Source organism: Manis pentadactyla, chromosome 7 (assembly GCF_030020395.1).
Source record: "Manis pentadactyla isolate mManPen7 chromosome 7, mManPen7.hap1, whole genome shotgun sequence".
NCBI lineage: Eukaryota > Metazoa > Chordata > Mammalia > Pholidota > Manidae > Manis > Manis pentadactyla.
Window position 1 is genome coordinate 87068658 of NC_080025.1, and position 22763 is coordinate 87091420.

Below are 22763 nucleotides of genomic sequence, written 5' to 3' on the forward strand. Positions count from 1 at the left end.
ATGCTTATTTCCCATCTGTGTATCTTTTTTTGGTGAGATACCCTTTCAAGCCTTTGGGCCATTTTTCAATGGGGTTGTTTATTTTCTTAATTAAGTTCTAAGAATTCTTGGTATATTTTGGATAATAATCCATTATCAGATACGTCTTTTGCAAATATTTTCTGCCAATCTGTGGCTTATTTTCTCACTCTCTTGACATTTTATTTCACAGAGCATTTTTTTAATTTCAATGAAATCCAGCTTATCAATTACTTCTTTCATGGATCCTACCTTTTATATTGTATCTAAACAGGCATTGGCATCCCCAAGACCACCTAGGTTTTCTCTTGTGTTACCTTCTAGAGTTTTGCAGTTTTCCATTTTACATTTAGGTGTACGGTCCATTTTGTTAAAGGTGAAGGTCTGTGTCAAGATCCATTATTTTGCTGTGAATGTCCAGTTATTCCAGCACCATTTCTTAAAACAGACCTTCTTAGCTCCACTTTATTGCCTTTACCTTTTGTCAAAGATCAGTTCACTATGTTTACGTGGGTCCATTTCTGGGATCTCTATTCTGTCCCATTGATTTGTCTGTCTATTCTTTCACCAATATTATACTGTTTTGAGTTTTGTACCTTTATAGTAAATCTTGAAATCAGACAGTGTCATTCCTCCAACATCATTCTTTTCCTTCAATATCGTGTTTTCTACTCTGGGTCTGTTGACTCTCTATATAAACTTTGGATTCAAGGTGTTGATATTCACAAAATAATTTGCTGGGATTCTGACTGAAGTTGTGTTTAATCTGTAGATCAGGTTGGGAAGAACTGTCATCTTGACACTACTGTGTTTTCCTCTCTATGGAATATCTCTTCTAGATGACCTTTTTTTTCACTTTGTGTTCAGTGGTAGGGAAAGGTAAGGAGAGGAGCAAGAGGATCCAGAATATCTACCCTATGTTCAACCTGAAGCTATGCTATTTTTTTGTTATTTGCCTTGTTCTACAGATTTTTTTTAAGTATAGGTGTCTGAAGGTAAAAAATGTTCAAAATATGCATCAGTTTTTAAAAATAATTTTTGAAGGTAAAGGGGAGTTTTAAATGTTTTTTACAAATACATATGTACATATATAACACTATCTAGGTATAAAAAACATATAAACATATATGTCTCCAGGAATTATAATAACAGAAAGTCTTTGTTGAGCCAAATCCTTTACGTTTTGTGATTATATTCCTTTTCAGAGTTATGATCTGATTCAGTCATGAAGGGCTTTTCCTATTCCATGATTACCAATTCTACTTCTAATACTTCAATTTACCCACAAATCATGATGAAAAAAAATCCAAAAAGGTTACATTCTGAAATAGTACCACTTAATGTTGTTATTATCATCATCAATAGTGAATTAGAAAGCTAGGATAATGAAGAACCTAGCCAGGCCATTATGATCCTATTTGGTCCATAACTACAAGTTATGCATTTATTTTTTTAAATTAAACATATTAAAGCTAGCCAGTATTTCTCAATTCATATTAGATAGTGAGTAGGTGTTCTTTTTTCATAATTATGTTCCTTTGGTTTGTCTTTATCATTCATCAAAATGTAAGTTTACCTTTTTCTTTATCCCCTAAAATCTCTGAATAAAACTAAGTCATTTTCTATTATAACCTATTCCTAAAATTTTTAGTTCTACAGTGTCTATATTGTTTGGCAGACCTATTTGCTCCAAATCTTTTCAAAGTGTATCTTTTTTTTGCTATCTTTGCCCTCTTTCTTGGCTTTTCCACTTCCTATAAATATAAGAGAGAAATGGCTACCTCAGGAACTAAGAAAATCTAGTTAATGAATGGGAATGGAATGGAAAAGTGTATTTTTTAAACTTTATTCATGATAGTACAATTTTAGTGAACTGTGTTTTAAAGGTTATAAGATACTAAGACCTGAAAATAATAAGATTCTTTTTAGGTACCTTGCAACTTTTTTCTTTCTCTTCAAGTACTTTATCTTACAATTTTCTATCCATGCTATGTCCAGTACTTCTCCATTGATTTCTAAAGTCATGTTCCCCCTCTCATTCTTTTATACTGTATTAAAACAACTCATAACTAGAGCTAACTTTATAGTATGAGTTTTAGACAGTGCTAGAATCCCAGTGAGTGACAGAAATGGAATTTAGAATCATGGATAAAGTCATGTGGACTGCTCAAAGTATAATTCCTTCCATGGACTACCACAAACATATTAATAATCAAACTCAAGCCATGTCATTGTATTAAAAAGAGAATTCATGTTTTCTTACTTCTATTTCTACAGATTCATGTAGCTTCTTGCAGGTGGCTGAGAAAGTTTCAGATGTGCCAAATTCAAAATACCAAAATTTGTTCTTCATTCTGAAAAAGGAAAGGAAGAAGCAACTTAAGTGATTATCAATAACAGAAGGGAATTTTTTAAATGGAGTAGCCCTGTCTTATAAGTGACAGAAAAGGTTTGAGGACATGCACCATCTATAATGTAACAGAGGGTCACATAATTTTCAAAGCTAAATGTTGGTGTCAAATTGTATGAATGCCCCTGAGGGAATTATAGGAATGTGTTGATCTGACAGATTCAATTATAAGTTTCTATATATTAGTTGCTCAAATTTTAAAATATGATTTTAGTGCTTATGATCATTAGCTCATTCTTAAGACAATTTGATTTAGACCAGCCACTCTGTAATCATAAAGAGAAAAAAATCTGGGCTTTTCATGAGAAAAAAAGAGACTAAACTAAATATGCTAAATTTTTCTAGAAAGCTATGTACTCTTCAGAAACTTGGTATCATTGAATAACACATTAAAAAGAAAAAAAGTAGTGGTTATACATAAAGATAAAATTTAGTAACTTTGGAATAACTATTATTTTATAAAGATAGTGTCCTCTTTTATATGCACAATGGTAGAAATTATGATACAGTATGGAAGAACTGAATAAGTAATAACAAAATTTTATCAATTTACCAAAAGTTAAAGAAAAATATAGTTTAAAATATTTCAGTATTTAATTTGGAAGTAAGATGGTCAAAAAAAATTTTTCTCCCATAACCCAATTAATCATATCTTTGTTTCTTGTGCCAGTTAATTAAATTTATGATCATTTAATGTATTTTTACAAAGGTTGACTAGATTTTTATATTATCCAGTATTTAATTTAGAAATTCATTCTCATGAAAAAATAGTGTTTAATTATATATATTCTAATTAGGTATCATGCCCTCAATTAGAAGAAAATACAGGTAAAATGAGATACATGTTTTCACATATAGGCATAAAGGCAAAACAGGAAAATTTGTTTTATGACATTCAAATATTATTTCTGACATCAAATTATTTGTTTTGAAGTATAAAAATTGACATGTGCTCTTCACATTAAAGTGTCAAACACTTCTACAATTAAAAAGACATTTAGAAAGGATCTTACTATTTGATTCAACCCTATTAGTTATGGAAAATTACATGGAATTCTTATTATTTATTACAGTGTTTATTACTATGTTGTGCTGATTAGTTCTGATATGAAATTACAAATTTTAAAAGTAATCTCATCTGCCTAGACATATTCAATAATATTAGGCTCACTTATGATTTTTACAAAATTTTCTCTAGCCCTTCTTGTATCAATGTCCATAATTAGATCAGATATTTGAAGAACAATATAGGTTACAAATGATTCTAGAACCATGAATCTTTATTCTATTCCAGAGAATATTTTCCTTGGGTTATGGTCTGATTTTATATATCTAAGAAGATAAAAATAGATAATAGCTAGTTGGATAGAACAAGGGCGCAACACTTAACACCAAGATCTGTTGGCCTGAGCCTATATGCAAGTTTATATTTATTAATGTTACAGAATAGATGTACTTTTACACATTTATACACTGGCTGAAGTTAAATAAAATAAAAAATATCTTCCTATTGATTCATCATTCTGATGAAAAATATGTTAATAAATTGGGAGCAAAATATTGGTCTGTATGAGGTGGTCTCAAGACAGCCTCAGAATGATACTTAGTAGATGTTTTATGACTGTTTGGAATTTTTTTCTACATTCAGCAAGTTTTCTGTCCTTTTATCCAGACAGTCCTGGATTCATTAATTCTATCTAGTCATTCATTCAATAAATATTTCCAAAGAATATTTACTTCTATATGTTACTGTATTAAGTTCTAAAGATACAAATAAAAACACAATAATTTTTGTCTCCAAAAAGCTCAGAATATTGTAAGATTATGGGCATATACAATAATTAAAAAGTTAATTCTCCAAATGAAATATGAGCAAAGTATTGTGGGAAACCACTTCAGTGAATTAACTACTTTTACCTCAGGGAGTCCAGAGAGTTTTAGAAGACAAGATGATATTTTAAATAGAGAAGTAGAAGAAGGCAAAGGGAGAAGAAGAGACAAGTTTTGGGCATTTTTTGGAGAGCAGGATGACTTAAAAGAATGCTGAGTGTGGGCTAATAAGGATCTGTTTCAGAATGTGTATTTAAATTAAGGGGTTTGGACTTAAATTATAGATTAATAGGATGATGACAGAAGTTTATTAGCAGTGAAGCAATGTGGCCAGCTTTGTTGTATGGACAAATAAATCTAGCAGGAATAAATAAGAGGGCTGGAATGTTGAAATGCTGGCATTGTGGACAGAAATGTGGCTACTGATATAGGACAAATGCAATGTAATTCAATGCCTAAACAAGTCGCAAGCAAAATGGAGCAGAGTGGATCAATTCAAAAGATACAAATGAGGTAGGTGATAATTAGATTATACTCATTTTAGCCATGCCAAAGTCATCTCTGAATGCATATGTGAGAGTATCAGAGCATTTAGTCCAGCAAAAGAAAGGCTGTGGGTTTATATTTTGACAGATTCTGTAATCTAATAAAAATTATATTATAGTATTATGTGTGTGTATATATATATATATATATATATATATATATATATATATATATATGGCTTCTGATTTCATATAAATGATTATTCCCTATTTTTTCCATTTTGTCCATCAAATCTCTTCAGATAGTTTAATCAGGATGATGAAGAGCTTGAATCAGCTAACCAAGATATACTCACTTTAGCAAACATATCACACACAAAAAGGAAGTTCTGAGAATTTACATTCAGCCTTTATTCACCATATTAGTTAGCATTACTGCTCATGTGCAAAAGCTGCTTTAAATTCTCCATTATTACAACCATTTTATGTTTCACTTAGATAAATATATAGAGGTAATAAAAAGCACATAGAATCAGATTCTACATGACAAATTAAAAGCTGTTAAATTTTATTTTTTCAACCAAACTGGTCTTTAGGTTGTAGAAATGCAAAAAAATACATTTAAACACGTATGCTATTTATTTTTATGGCTCACATTACAATATGATCCAAATAATTCAAACTCAAATTTGTCACAGAAAACATGTAGCTTTGGACTTTTAAGAATATGGTAACTGAACATTTAACCCATTGTAAAATATCTACACCAAAGTCAAATTTATTGTATTTTGAGACAGATTCTGTGATTCCAGATATGATGACAATGTCCACAAAACGTTATTCATACTATTATAATTGTAAGTCATTAATACAGTAAACCCTATTTCAATGAATTTAATTGCAAGTCTACAGGTTTTAGTTTAATATTTAAAGTTCTTAGTTACCAGATGTTCAGGTAAAAATGAACAAATTAGTGTCTGTTTACCAGGTATTTTTTTTCACTAACAGTAATTTTGCTTCTACATATCTTCAGGGAAATGTGCACTATTAGAGATTTTATTCAAGCAAAAAAATCATTCTTGTCATTATAAAATTTAGTTAATATTTAGTTCTCCAAGTTCTGAATTTTCAAATAGGCAATTTAATTTCTAAAGTGTATTTTTCTTCCTGGAATACATAACTTTTGTATTGGCTTTTGTCTGCTAAGTTATGTTAATGAAGCAAACATAAAACCAAACAAACAAAACATGAACTTGCTACTGCCTTTCAAAAAAGATACCAAAGAGCCTAATTAGACATAAACTCATTTCTAACAAAGATGCAACATAAAGAGAGAAGGTGAAATTGCCTTACTAATCTTACTGGAGAAAGTTCAAAAGTCATAAACACAGAAAATTTTATTTCAGTGAAATTACTCTTAAAGGTCAACTTTTTCTCTCATAGATGTGTTTCCTTTATTACTTTCATGTATTTAGTGGTGATATAGAAGATGCAGGAAGACCATTTAATATGTGTAAAACTGAAAAGTCTTCTTTTAGACACTTGAATTACTCCCCAAACATACTTAACAAAGAGATTCTATCTATACTATATGGATAATATGGTCATCAGATAAGAAAATAAAACCCTTTCAATCTTTGCCTTTCAAATGAAAGTAAAAACATAAGGTCCTAAAGTAGTGTAGTTAAAATGAATATAAAAGTAATATTTTTTTTTACTAAGAATGTTTCAAAAACTCACCTTTTTCATTAGCTTTCTTTTACTTTTGTCCTGTTATTAAGGTATTTCAATAGTTATTTCAAATCTGGCGTTAAAATTATTTTCTCATGGAAAACAGTGTTTCTAACAATTGAGTAACTTAATGATAAGACCTGGTTCACAAGTCTGTGGAACACCCTGGGAACCAGCAGGGACTGTGAACGTGGCTAACAGCACTGGTGATGAGAGATGAAGCACTGCTGACTTACATCCACAAAGTAATTACTTACGTGGTACATTTATGTCATAAAATCAATTCAATTTTCTTTGTTTTTCATTGCCGAGACATCACACTGAACACTGGTTATGGAGTTACTCATTTATTCCAAAAAATAGTTAGGTATTACTTTAAAAAATATACCACAAGTCAAATGGCAATGCCCTAGTGGGAACTGATTCCACCAGTGGACAAGCAGGATCTGGAATCTGCAGCTCAAGAAAGGAAAAGCATCCACAGGGAAGCTGCAGCAAGCAGGCCATTGGCAGGGCAGCAATCCTAGGTTAACAAAGAGGTAAAGGCAGGGGACATTTATACTTTATATTGTTTGCTCTGAAATGTCCTGTCAGCTAAATGCCATCTGTATGGACAACAGAAATAGATACGCATTTGACAAGAACTAAGGCCATACCCAACTGACTCAAATTGCCAATTTGATTTTTTGTTTTGATTGGCAACTATAAATTCACCATAAAATGGTTATGAAAAGGTAGTTCAAAGTTTGAGAATGAATGAATGGATTGGAATGAACAGAAAGTTTTACTCTAAATTATAAAATTCATACTATCAGGAGGAGACAAGATGGTGGTGTGAGTAGGACAGTGGGAATCTCCTCCCAAAAACATATATATTTTTGAAAATACAACAAATACAACTATCCCTCAAAGAGACACTATAAGATACAGGACAACAGCCAGACTACATCCACACCTGCGAGAACCCAGCGCCTGGCGAAGGGGGTAAGATACAAGCGGCTCCTGACGGGACCCAAGCACCGCTCACCCCAGCTCCCAGCAGGAGGAGACGAGTCGGAGTGGGGAGGGAGAGGGAGCCCAGGACTACTAATCACCCACCCCTAGCCATCCACACCCAGACAGCAGACACACAGTGTGAGGAGCGCAGGAAACTAGCGAAACAGGACAGTAAAAACCTGTGAGCAGGTCCCTGCAGCTGGCGCCCCTGGGAAAAAGAAAAGCGAGTGCTTTTTGAAAGTCCTAAAGGGACAGGGACCCCACAGCTGGTCAGAAGCATCCCCAGACACTTAACCCAGCAGGTGGGATCCTGGGGAAATCCAGGGGCCCTAATTCTCTGGGCAGCAGCTCTCAGACCCCACATGGCGATAAACAGCCCCCCGCCCATTCCTGCTCCGGCGAGGCCCCATAGCAGAGAAGCAACCTGAGGCTGGCCACACCCACAGCGAGGGAGCTTCCTCCATAGCGGCCCGGCAAGAAACAGAGACCCAGTCCACGCGCCACTGCCCGACACAAGCCGCTAGGGGTCACCATTGTCCCAGTAAAGAAAAGCCAGGAGCAAGTGGAAAGGGTTTGGTTCTTCCAGCTGACAGATGAGTCAACAGCATACCACTGCATCTATCAACATGAAAAGGCAAAAAAATTTGATCCAGACAAGACTAACCCAGACATCTTCCACATCCTCCCCTGAGAAGGAATCTGGGGAGATAGATTTAACCAATCTTCCTGAAAAAGAATTCAAAACAAAAGTCATAACCATGCTGATGGGCTTGCAGAGAAATATGCAAGAACTAAGGAGGGAGAATACAGAAATGAAACAATCTCTGGAAGGACTTCAAAGCAGAATGGACGAGACGCAAGAGACCATTAATGGACTAGAAATCAAAGAACAGGAAAGCAGAGAAGTGGACTCAGAGAGAGATAAAAGGATCTCCAGGAATGAAAGAATATTAAGAGAACTGTGTGACAAATCGAAATGGAACAATATTCGCATCATAAGAGTACCAGAAGAAGAAGAAGAAGAGAGAAAAAGGGATAGAAAGTGTCTTTGAAGAAATAATTGCTGAAAACTTCCCCAAACTGGGGGAAGAAATGGCCTCTCAGACCACAGAAGCAGACAGAACTCCCATGACAAGGGACCCAAGTAGGGCAACACCAAGACACATAATAATTAAAATGGCAAAGATCAAAGACAAGGACAGAGTACTAAAGGCAGCCAGAGAAAAAAAAAGGTCACCTACAAAGGAAAACCCATCAGGCTATCATCAGACTTCTCAACAGAAACCTTACAGGCCAGAAGAGAATGGCATGATATATTTAATGCCATGAAACAGAAGGGCCTTGAACCAACAATACTGTATGTAACAGGATTATCATTTAAATATGAAGGAGGGATTAAACGATTCCCAGACAAGCAAAAGTTGAGGGAATTTGCCTCCCACAAACCACCTCTACAGGGTATTTTAGAGGCACTGCTCTAGATGGGAGCACTCCTAAAAAGAGCACAGAACGAAACACACAACATATGAAGAATGGAGGAGGAGGAATAAGAAGGGAGAGTAATAATCATCAGACTGTGTTTATAATAGCTCAATAATCGAGTTAAGTTAGACAGTAAGGTAGTAAAGAAGCTAACCTTGAACCTTTGGTAATCACAAACTTAAAGCCTGCAGTGGCAATAACTACATATCTTTCAATAATCACCCTAAATGTAAATGAACTGAATAAAAACAATCAAAAGACACAGAATAATAGAATGGATAAGAAAACAAGACCCATCTATATGCTGCTTACAAGAGATTCACCTCAAACCCAAAGACATGCACAGATTAAAAGTGCATTCATCAAGGGATAGAAAAAAATATTTCATGCAAACAATAGGGAGAAAAAAGCAGGTGTTGCAATACTAGTATTAGACAAAATAGACTTCAAAACAAAGAAAGTAACAAGAGATAAAGAAGGACATTACATAATGATAAAAGGCTAAGTCCAACAAGAGGATATAACCATTATAAATATATATGCACCTAATAGAGGAGCACCAACATACATGAAACAAATACTAACATAATTAAAGGAGGAAATAGAAGGCAATGCATTCATTTTGGGAGACTTCAACACACCACTCACTCCAAAGGACAGATGCACCAGACAGAAAATAAGTAAGGACACAGAGGCACTGAACAACACACTAGAAAAGATGGACCTAATAGACATCTATAGAACTCTACATCCAAAAGCAACAGCATACACATTCTTCTCAAGTGCACATGGAACATTCTCCAGAATAGACTACATACTAGGCCACAAAAAGAGCCTTGGTAAATTCCAAAAGATTGAAATCCTACCAACTAACTTTTCAGACCACAAAGGTATAAAACTAGAAACAAATTATACAAAGAAAGCAAGAAGGCTCACAAACACATGGAGGCTTAACAACATGCTCCTAAATAATCAATGGATCAGTGACCAAATCAAAATGGAGATCCAGCAAAATATGGAAACAAATGACAACAACAAAACAAAGCCCCAATTTCTGTGGGACACAGCAAAAGCAGTCTTAAGAGGAAAGTATGTAGCAATCCAGGCATATTTAAAGAAGAAAGAACAATCCCAAACAAATAGTCTAATGTCACAATTATCGAAATTGGAAAAAGAAGAACAAATGAGGCCTAAGGTCAGCAGAAGGGGGTACATAATAAAGATCAGAAAAGAAATAAATAAAATTCAGAAGAATAAAACAATAGAAAAAAATCAATGAAACCAAGAGCTGGTTCTTTGAGAAAATAAACAAAATAGATAAGCCTCTAGCCAGACTTATTAAGAGAAAAAGAGAATCAACACACATCAACAGAATTAGAAACGAAAAAGGAAAAATCACGACAGACCCCACAGAAATACAAAGAATTATTAGAGAATACTATGAAAACCTATATGCTAACAAGCTGGGAAACCTAGGAGAAATGAACAACTTCCTAGAAAAATACAACCTTCCAAGACTGACCCAGAAAGAAACAGAAAATCTAAACAGACCAATTACCAGTAACGAAATTGAAGCAGTAATCAAAAAACTACCCAAGAAGAAAACACCCAGGCCAGATGGATTTACCTTGGAATTTTATCAGACATACAGAGAAGATATAATACCCATTCTCCTTGAAGTTTTCCAAAAAATAGAAGAGGAGGGAATACTCCCAAACTCATTCTTTGAAGCCAAAATCACCCTAATACCAAAACCAGGCAAAGACCCCACCAGAAAAGAAAACTACAGATCAATATCCCTGATGAATGTAGATGCAAAAATACCCAACAAAATATTAGCAAACCGAATTCAAAAATACATCAAAAGGATCAAAGACCATGACCAAGTGGGATTCATCCCAGGGATGTAAGGATGGTACAACATTCGAAAGTCCATCAACATCATCCACCACATCAACAAAAAGAAAGACAAAAACCACACGATCATCTCCACAGATGCTGAAAAAGCATTTGACAAAGTTCAACATCCATTCATGATAAAAACTCTCAGCAAAATGGGAATAGAGGGCAAGTACCTCAACATAATAAAGGCCATCTATGAAAAACCCACAGCCAACATTATATTGAACAGCGAGAAGCTGAAAGCATTTCCTCTGAGATCGGGAACAAGACAGGGATGCCCACTGTCCCCACTGTTGTTCAACATAGTACTGGAGGTCCTAACCACGGCAATTAGATAAAACAAAGAAATACAAGGAATCTAGATTGGTAAAGAAGAAGTTAAACTGTCACTATTTGCAGATGACATGATATTGTACATAAAAAACCCTAAGGACTCCACTCCAAAACTACTAGAACTAATATCAGAATTCAGCAAATTTGCAGGATACAAAACTAACACACAGAAATCTGTGGCTTTCCTATGCACTAACAATGAACTAATAGAAAGAGAAATCAGGAAAACAATTCCATTCACAATAGCATCAAAAAGAATAAAATACCTAGGAGTAAACCTAACCAAGGAAGTGAAAGACCTAGACCCTGAAAACTATAGGACACTCTTAAGAGAAATTAAAGAGGTCACTAATAAATGGAAACTCATCCCATGCTCCTGGTTAGGAAGAATTAATATTGTCAAAATGGCCATCCTGCCCAAAACACTATACAGAGTCGATGAAATCCCTATCAAATTATCAACGCCATTCTTCAATGAACTGGAACAAATAGTTCAAAAATTCATATGGAAACACCAAAGACCCCGAATAGCCAAAGCAATCCTGAGAAGGAAGAATAAAGTGGGGGGGATCTTGTTCCCCAACTTCAAGCTCTACTACAAAGCCATAGTAATCAAGACAATTTGGTACTGGCACAAGAACAGAGCCACAGACCAGTGGAACAGAATAGAGACTCCAGACACTAACCCAAACATATATGGTCAATTAATATATGATAAAGGAGCCATGGACATACAATGGGGAAACGACAGTCTCTTCAACAGATGGTGCTGGTAAAACTGGGCAGCTACATGTAAGAGAATGAAACTGGATCACTGTCTAACCCCATACACAAAAGTAAATTCGAAATGGATCAAAGACTTGAACACAAGTCATGAAACCATAAATCTCTTAGAAAAAAACATAGGCAAAAATCTCTTAGACATAAACATGTGTGACCTCTTCTTGAACATATCTCCCTGGGCAAGGGAAACAAAAGCAAAAATGAACAAGTGGGACTATATCAAGCTGAAAATCTTCTGTACAGCAAAGGACACCATCAATAGAACCAAAAGGTATCCTACAGTATGGGAGAATATGTTCATAAATGACAGATCCAATAATGGGCTGACATCCAAAATATATAAAGAGCTCACACACCTCAACAAACAAAAAGCAAATAATCCAATTAAAAAATGGGCAGAGGAGCTGAATAGACAGTTCTCTAAAGAAGAAATTCAGATGGCCAACAGACACATGAAAAGATGCTCCACATCGCTTGTCATCAGAGAAATGCAAATTAAAACCACAATGAGATATCACTTCATACCAGTAAGGATGGTTACCATCCAAAAGACAAACAATAACAAATGTTGGCGAGGTTGTGGAGAAAGGGGAACCCTCCTACACTGCTGGTGGGAACGTTCAACCATTGTGGAAAGCAGTACGGAGGTTCCTCGAAATGCTCAAAATAGAAATACCATTTGACCCAGTAATTCCACTTCTAGGAATTTACCCTAAGAATGCAGCACTCCAGTTTGAAAAAGACAGATGCACCCCTATGTTTATCACTGCACAATTTACAATAGCCAAGATATGGAAGCAACCTAAACGTCCATCAGTAGATGAATGGATAAAGAAGAAGTGGTACATATACACAATGGAATATTACTCAGCCATAAGAAAAAAATAGATCCTACTATTCGCAACAACATGGATGGAGCTAGAGGGTATTATGCTCAGTGAAATAAGCCAGGCAGAGAAAGACAAGTACCAAACGATTTCACTCATATGTGGAGTATAAGAACAAAGGAAAACTGAAGGAACAAAACAGCAGCAGAATCACAGAACCCAAGAATGGACTAACACGTACCAAAGAGCCTGGTGAAGATGGGTGGGAAGGGAGGGATAAGGGCAGGGAAAAAGAAAGGGGGCATTACAATTAGCATGTATAGTGTGGGGGGGCACAGGGAGGACTGTGCAACACAGAGAAGACAAGTAGTGATTTTACAGCATCTTACTACACTGATGGACAGTGACTGTGAAGGTGTATGTGGGGGGTCTTGGTGAAGGGGGGAGCCTAGTAAACATAATGTCCTTCATGTAATTGTAGATTAATGATACCAAAATAAAAAAAAATTCATACTATCAAACATTTAAGCATAGAGTTATGTATTTGGCTCATAGAAATTTTAAACTATAATTTTATGACAATTGCTATCAATATAAATATACTAGTGGAGAAGTGACCCTATATCCTATGTCATTGTATTTTATAAAAAGAGCATTTTATTGAACCCCTCAAATCCATTTTTTTAAATAGAAATTTATAATTCCTTCATAGCAAGAAAATAATGCTTATAATATTATTTCACCAGGAAGAAGCACAACTTTAATGACTACAGTAGGGATGTTTTATATTCACACCAAAGAGAGCAAATATTTTTCATGTCTCCAAACAACAGGTAGAGATATAATTTTTTTTTAATGACATATAAAAATGATTGTATCTAATACTCATTCATAAGATATGCTTGTTAAGTCCCCAGGAGACAATGAAACAAGCTATAGAAATTTCAGATAGAACCACACAATAGTCTATCCTAGGTGTAAAAGAAAGATGGATATTCTAAAAATACAATTTTTAACCTGAATTACTTTTTACAGAGTAAAGAAAGTCTATTACACATAAGTGTATGAAAACGATGCACCCAAAGACCAAATATTTTTACTATGTTTTTTCAATATTTAAAAAATTCTCTTTAAAAAGAGTGTTGTTATATAACAGTGTGCTTTTGTGTATAAGAACCTTTTATCAAAATACTAATTCATTATTTATTTCCTAAATGTTCTTTTTCTCTGCTTTTTATTGCACATTAGAAATAGATGAGTTAGAATGAAAAAGTATAAAAGCAGTAGTGGTGACACTTTACAGCATCCATGTAATGTACATATTCAAGAAGTACATGTATATTTGCACAGTAAACTCCAAAGGAGCAATGATATAATAATTACATGAAATGTAAAACAAAACTTCTATTTCAACAATGTCCAAGTATATTTAAAATTGAATATATTTCAATAATTCGACATTTATTATTAAAACTTTCATAATCATAAAAATTTCCCTAAGAAAACTGTTAGAAAGAATAAACAAAATCTGTGAGAGCAATAATTGCTATCGTTATTGACCATGGCACTACCACAGGTGAATGCAATGAGGCTGAGAAGTCACTGCACAGCATCCCATGGGAAGGAGCAAAACCTAATTCAAGAAATCCTAGGTTTCCTCTATATTGTTTCTCATTAAATAGAATAATGAATGCAGCAGCACCTGCAACTTTTTTCCTAAGCCATAAGGAAAATATTATAGATCAGATAGGTCATCATTAGATGACTCTTTGGTTCCTATTTCTACTTTAAAAGTGCTTTTATTCCCCTTCCCTGAAATAAACCAACTGAAGATGAGAGCCAATGGGAGCAGAGGGAGGCATACTCTGGGAAAGAGACCCAGACAAGGTGGAAACTCTGCCCCTCCTTTCCTGTTTTCGCCTGTTGTCAAGGAGGGATATTATAACTGGAGAGAGAACACCATGAAGGGAAAGGCAAGGACAGCCGAGGATGCTGACCCGGATCCCTGACGGAGCTGAACTGCCTGACCAGCCAACTCTGGACCACCGTCTCTGGCTTTCTACCTATGCGAAATTTGTAAAGAAACTCAGGATTTATTTCGTGTTCTCTTACTTGCAGCCAAAAGCGCACCAACAACACACCCCTTTATAATTTATAAGACAGTGTTCATATTTTATTATCAAAAAGAAATTTGGAAAATATAAATGAAGTATATATTTGTCATACAAAACTATTTTTCTAGATGTGAAATCCAGTGGTAACTGAAATACAGGAGTTAAGTGGAGAGTTTTGGTTCAGTCAGTGTAATTCCCTGTGCTTATGACTAGATGTGCAAATATCACTGAATATGCTTTCCTCATATGACTTGTCATCCCCCTGAATTTTCTAAACAGCTAGTAAGTTCATACTTCTCACCTTCCCTGTCTCACATCCAATGTCAATGAAAAAGTCAACTGGTGATATCTGAATTAATAAAACATACCATGATATGTGAGATTATGTGCAGAAGTATCTAAGGTATAGTATTTCTTACTAATATAAAAAAGAACATGTAGAACCTAGCCAAAATTGATAAGGAAAAGGTAGTTAATGTATGTATGCCTCAATATAAAAGAAAGCCCAAATTTACTTAAATGGGTTATTGTATTCATAAATAGAAAATGCCCAACACATAAAAACTGTCATCAGTATGTTTAAAAACAGAAAGAGGAAGTCCCTACAAATATAAGAATCAGCATCCCTCCATGCCTACCTCTGGGCATCAGGGGAAGCTAGATTGCACTCCTCTCTGGTGGATAGGAATTCGTCTATTCAGCATTCTGAGCACCTACTCTAGGCATGGGACTGTGACAGGCACTTAAATTATATCTGTACTTAGGATAGAAGTTATCTCTGCTTGCACAACAATTTCTATTCAGAAAAAATATACTACAGTATTTAATATTAACTGTGGTAGTGCTAAAAATGAGGTTTACAGTATGCTGTAAAAGTGTACACAATAAAAGGGACAAGCAAGACTGCCTTAAGGAAAGAAATTGGCCAGGCTTTCCAAACACTCTAGGTTACAAGAGCTCTGCAACCCATCCCCTTTCCTTTGCTCTAATCAGATTTACCAAGCAATCTGGGAGTTAATTTGGCTTTCTATGGATTTTGATACCATAGATATCTTAAATTATGGAATTGGGTATTCCAATCCCAGGAAAGGAATTATCACTACATCCCCTCTATTTTAAATGGTATGTAAATTTTATTTACTTGGTAAACTTGAGCAAGTGAGTAAGTGCCTAATCACTTCAGGGTGCCATGATACAATTATGTTTTTGCATTTATTGAAATGAGGACAAGGCTGGACTATGATCACACACTCAAGATACTGTCTACCGGGAAGACTGCTGGGAAGCCCAAATAGCTTTCACAGGCAGAGGGATGACTAGCTGCAAAATATGAATTGAATATGTTGAGCTAGATAGTGAAAGCATTTCTTGCTGCATGCCACTCCCCACTTTCTACCATTCACCAACTGACATTTTTCCCTCCCTCTCTCCCTCTCTTCTTCTCTCTTTCTCTGCCTTGTGGGTACTCTCCCTCTTTCTTTCTCTACCCTATTTATTCGCATTTACTGAATGTACTAATCCATTCATTTATGTAAACACAAGTTATAAGAATATAAAGATTCTTTAGTGTTAATACAGTTCAACAGATATTTAAGGAGAACCTACTTAGTTTCAGGGAAGTTAATTATATGTAATAGCTTCAGTAGGCTTACACTAAAGACAGCTCTGGTTTTCTGTCCAGACTCATGGACAATTCTACAACTAGAACATAAATTGATTGGTAACTTTGTACATCTAGCAACTATGAGAAGGAGCTAACATTATTCAATTAAGTAATTCTGTTCAATGACATTTGCTTTACGTATTAAAACATGAATGCCATCTGAAATTACTAGACAAAATAGTTTCAAAATAAAACATAAGGAATTCAATATGTGAAAAAAAAGAGTATACATTCTTGAAAAACAGTTACTTTCCATCGTTGAAAGGCCAATTAATACTTTTGCATTACTATCCTCAGAGTCATAGAGCAATTTTAAGTCAATAATTATGTTCATTAGAACATAAACCTTGCTACCTTTTAATATTTAGATGTTGCATTCTGTAAAACTGGCAAAAAGAAAAGAAAAAATTACACTTCTCTAGCTCCTTCACACATTATTCCCCTTACCTATATTTTGTGAAGACTACCACAGCTTCACAACTTTAAAAAAGATACTTCTAATAAAGTTTTTTTCTCTTATCTGAAAATTAGTTAAGTGTTTTACCTTTTGTTTTTCCTCACACATCAGCAGTCCTTTTCCAATTCTGTAACAAGAAGCACAACTTTGCATTTTGAAAATGCTGTTCACCTTTAAACTACTTTCACACTTGAGCTAAAAAATGGGATAATTCTCCTTTTTTCCAATGTTACAGGAGTGGTTTTACAAACACATTAATTATCTTGAATAAAAATGATACATATAGGAATCAGACTATATGAGTTACATTGAAAATATTGATATTTTTAATCAAATTGAAGAATTACATAGTCTAACACATAAATCAGTAAATCTATTATTATTTAGATTGCAGTTTTGTCACTGAATTATATCTTGAGGGACCCAGATGACTCCCTGAAATATCATGATCTGTTTTTGTTTATAGTCAAGATGCTATAATTTATATAAAATATTCAGGCTGACTTGTATATAAACTAATTGACAGATGTATGCATTATCATTTGGGGATTAATCATTGTGCTGGTACGTTTGAGTACATGTTGGATAATTCTAAGGTGGATGTAAGAGAAATATTTCTTCTCTGTTTCTCTCTAGCATTATCTACTGTTTTATTTTAAAAATATGCCTAGCCCATACATGATTTTTTTTCTGTTTGAAATTATGCCCATATAGATAATAAATGGAGATGAATTCTAGTTGGAAATATTTTTTAAGATAAAGCTATTTTCAATGCACATTACCACCGATAAATCAACAAACCACCATTTTTTGCTGTATTCAAATATTTAACATGTTGTATTGGTTTCCACAATTTAAATAAAAAGTGATCTGTATTTTCAGTTGAGGCTGAACAAAATGATACCCTTGTCCATAGAAGTAATACTAGGATCTGAACAGGGATGCAGTACTGAAGTCATCGCAGCTGGAATATTATTGTGTATTTGTGGTCACTCATTTAGTTTAATGACTCATTGAGAGATGTTTCCTATTCTGAAGATTGTAGAGATTGGACAGAATAGTTCATTGTCATTCTGTATCCACCAAAATGAAAAGAAAATCTCTTTGAGATTCTTTTTCCTGAGTGATCAGATACTCACAAAATCATTATGAGATTATTCATAGCTATACAGAAGGTTTCAGTGTTGCTGCATTTTGGAGTTCATTTATTATAGATTCATGGAATCAAATATGTGAGCAGGACCTCTATTTCCCATCCAGCTAACTTTACCTAAAAATTTAGAACCTAATAATTCGAGACAGATTATTGAACAAAAGGCAACTCTGTCAGGAACATGAAAGGGAAGACCCAAGGAAAGAATTATTTTTGCTCACTCATTCATTCAACAAATTTTTATTGAAAACCTCTTTTGTACCAGGCACTGTTGTATATGGTTAGAAATTCATCAACAACTAAAACATGATAAAGTTCCTGCTCTCAACTTGTTCACAGTCATTATTTGTTGAAATGTGATTATTAGACTGACCGTTGTCACTTAGAATTCAAGAGCCACCTTCTCCACCTCTTCTTATTCTTAGAGCACAGTGCATATAAAATAAAAACCCCAAACACAAAATATTTAAATTAGCCAATTCCTGGACTATACTTCAAAATTAAATTGTATTCTTCATTAAGTCAAGCATTAGTGAATACAATGGTAGGTTGCTTAATGGCGCCAAATGTTTCCCTATCCGGTCTGCATGCCCCGTTCAGTGGAACTGTGCCACTTCTCCCTTCCAGAGGTAAATCTTTCGCCACTCCCTTGAGTCTGGGCTAGCCCTAGTGACTTACCTTGACCAATAGAATGTAGCAGAGTGATACTATAAAAGTTCCTAGACTTCAAGGGGCTGCTAAATGCCACTTTCCCTCCTTTTGGAGCACTGTCTTAAGAACTTCATGCTGTGAAGAAGCCCAGAATGGAAAATGACATGAAGAGAAAGATCCAATATCGTGACTGAGGTCAGTCAGGCCCAGCTCATCCACCAGCTTACTGCAGTTGAAGAGCTTCACAGCCAACCCACAGAAATACAAGAAATAATAAACTGCTGTTGAATAAAAGACACAATTGTGTATCACATACCTTAGACTGTGCTAAGTACACCATATACAAAAGTAAGCAAAAGCTTTCATAAATTCTGCCTCTAATCTCTGCCGTCCAGTTTGGTGGGAAAGATACTAATACCTCAAATACACAAATATTGCAAAGTTGCTGTGGTAATGTATGAAAGAAGGAAAAATAAAAATATTTCATGAGGGGTTATAATAAATGGGAGGGAAGCACATTTCTGGCACAGGTGACTGTGCACAAAGCCCCCGTGGCAGAAAGCAGATTCCCCTCAACAACTGAAAGACCAAAGAGCCTAGAACAGAGAGAGGATTAGCTCACAATAACACTGTGCTGGTAGGTTCAGGCCAGATATTTAGCTGTATAGCATTATTTGTCTCATGATGAATACTGTTGGTAGCAGTGCTTATAAGGAATTTATATTTGTGTATGCATTTTATTGTTGCAATTATTGGCTGCATGCAATTACTGGCTGTATGTGCACTCAGGAAATGGCAGCAAAACATGTTCCGAAAAGATAGGCAAAGCGGTGCTTGAATTTCATTGTTAAAACTTCTTACACATCCAAACCCTCTACAGTTGAAACTAAGTAACCTAAATAAATTTAATAATGGAAATGAATTAGAGAGAAAAGAGCTCTGGTAATTGTGGTTGTATTTATCTTTCAATTGGACAATTAGACTTACGCGTAGAAGAAAAGGAATATGATAGGAAAATTAAGTTTAGTAATAACCAGGCACTTCAACCAGCTTCTGTTGTAATGGTTGGCTCTGTACTATGTGGTCACCAACTCTGTTAATTCAGTGTAACAAAGAGCATGTACGCACAATTCTGAAAAGATGATGAAACTTCCCAAACTCTTTCAACGTTCACAAAGAAGTGTCAAATGAAAGAGCACAGTCAATTGTTTCCAACCAGACAAAGCTAGTGAAGTATTTCTGTTGGAAACAAAGTCTTGCTTTCCTCTAAGCTTAAAAAAAATATAGACAGAGCAATTAACAATTCCAGAGGTCCCTTCCTTTGCTATAGCCTTACAATATTGTTATTGCCAGACTACTGGAAAGTGACCAGGATGAGGAGGCTTTTGGGGGAGTATTGACTTAAACAATAACCCTTTAAAGCAAGGAAAGCAAAAAGACAAAGAAAAGAAAACTTCTGAATTCTTTTTGTTACATTTAATCATCACAATAGAGTAATTTTCTTTCATCATCCATAAATCTATCATCTTGCTAATACTCAGGTAAAATCATTTCATTGTAGCACATAATATATATTAATAAGCTACTAGACTTTTTCTAATAATCTACTTTCCTTTCCACTTTAGATTTAACAATCATAGAATAATCACTGTTCTGCTTGCGAATGAATCATACGCAATAGTAAGGAAATAGCTAAAAGGGAGATGCAGCCCATGAGAGATTTAATCATAGGAAATGGCTGACTTTTTATTTCCAATAACCATCTGCACTCATGGTAAATCAGGTGCTAATGAAGCTCAGGCCCAGACTGCACAGAAGCATAAATCTCAAGAACCAAAAGTCATGGAGCAACAGACTTCAGAAAAACAGAATTTTCTAAAGAAAGGCACCAAGATTATCATATAGAAGGTCACCATCTGCAAATGTGTCACATAAATGAATATGTTGGTCGTCCTAATATCACTTTATGACACTGGCTACAAACACCACATATGTATCTTTCTTTTGAAACTTGCCACTTTAAAATATTATGATCATTTGTGGTTACCTCGTAGACAGCAGGCATCCTGAGGGTAGGGGCTCTCTATGCCAGTTTGATTTTAATCTCCTTCACACTGCCTTAGTATTGTGAGTACTCAAAATGTGAAGAATAAGTGATGGGAATAAAATTATTGACTGTGGAATCCTACTTTAAGAGCAGAAAAATACTAAAGATTTTTTTTTCCAGTGGGTAAGGAATCCAAGTCTAAATTGGCCAGAATTTGTGCCAGACATGAGATTAGACTCAAGTCTTCTGAGAATCAGTCTATATGACTATGTCTTTTAAGACTTTTTGTCTCTGTCATCTTAATCCTCAACTTCACACCTTAGGCCATCACTGCTGGAGTGGTATTCACACTATGAATCAGGATACAAAAGAGGGACAAGGGACAGCCCAGAACCTACATTATATTTCAAATTATGTGTCACAAATAAAGGATGCAAGTCTGAGGACTTGACAGAATATTGACTTTTTCCTATATGTTAATAAAACATGGACCATATCCATCCCCATGACTATTAGTGATAGTGTACTTAACCATTTGCAAATAATACAAAAGCAAGGACCTGGAATTACAGGTAGAGATGAGACGTAGGATTTCTGTTAATGCTAGAGTTAACCTGAAATCTCCAGCATCCCCAGTTCAGTGTAGCTTTATTGTTCTCCCCTTGTTACCCTGTATGCAGAAATCCCAGTGAAGTGCTAAAAAGTCTTTTCTCTCACTTTTGTAAAAATAAAATTAGAAAACACTAAAAGCAAATCTAGAAGCTAGAACTAATTAGTTGGTAAATAACTATGAATTACATGAGGTGAGTACTTAGAGTGGTTGTTCTTAATTCTCTGTTGGTCATGGGTACCTCGATTTGATGAGAGTTATGAATCTTCCTACCTGACACAGACACATGACACATACATGCAGGATTATGCCTAAAATTTTAAAGAGTTTTACAACATCCTTGAAATTTATTCATAGTTGCTTTCATTTATTCAACTAGTACCCAGAACTATGTAAATCAAGGTTAAAAGTTCTGACTCTGGACATACTTGCAAACTTGAGGATTAACAAAAATCTTAGGTAGTATCATAATGACAGACCTTGAATGAAAATTACTTTTGATTTTTTATTGTTTTTTTTTATATCAACATTTATCATGCTAGATCACAAATACAAGTTTCAAACTGTCTTCATATATTTACATGAAACCCATGTGATATATAATGATAATTATTTCCATTTAAAATTGAGAAGACAGGCACATCTTACCATTTAATAGATATTTGAGGACATGATATATAGAGCTATGGTCATATACTCTTCTGCTATTCTAACAAGAATTCATAATATTAGAGTTGATTACATTTTATGAGTGGACTATAACCCTCAGACCGTACTCTTGCCTCTGGCAAAATGACACTGTTATATCCTAAATACACTGGCATTCATTGTGTTAGAATCTAATTTACTGTTAGGGAGCAAAGCATTTGTACATATATTGTACAGTGTATTATTCTTACATTAACTGCTTTTTTCTCATTCATCTTCCTATATGGCAGAGAATTGACTAATCTTTGTTTCATAATACCAATTATTATACCTGAAGCCAAATCATAGTCTATCCTCAATTCCATAAGTAATATGAACTGAAAGGGGATTTTTATAGCATCTAATATTGTAATTAGGCATATTTAAAAAAAATGAATTATTAAGATAGATGCTAGTAAAAGCTAAATACTTGATTTGACCTTAAAGTTTCCTTCAAAGATATCCTTTGAGAAGGAATATTCTTTCATAATTATATCCCTTATTGTGTTAAAGATAATAGAAATTCTTTAAAAGTAAACTCTGAAGGAGCATACAGCGGGTGACAGCCTGTGCTGCCAGGGCAT

The 22763-nt window shown here is 34.7% G+C and overlaps 1 protein-coding gene across 7 annotated transcripts in view; it reads right to left on the reverse strand.

Annotated features, from left to right (window-relative positions):
• The window catches only part of DGKB (diacylglycerol kinase beta), a 749649-nt gene that overhangs the window by 180137 nt on the left and 546749 nt on the right, over nucleotides 1-22763 (reverse strand). For all 7 annotated transcript variants that reach the window (XM_057504557.1, XM_036894568.2, XM_036894565.2 and 4 more), the window contains one exon: nucleotides 2282-2372. In XM_057504557.1, the coding sequence (XP_057360540.1) occupies nucleotides 2282-2372 (91 nt within the window). The remainder of the gene's footprint in view (nucleotides 1-2281; nucleotides 2373-22763) is intronic.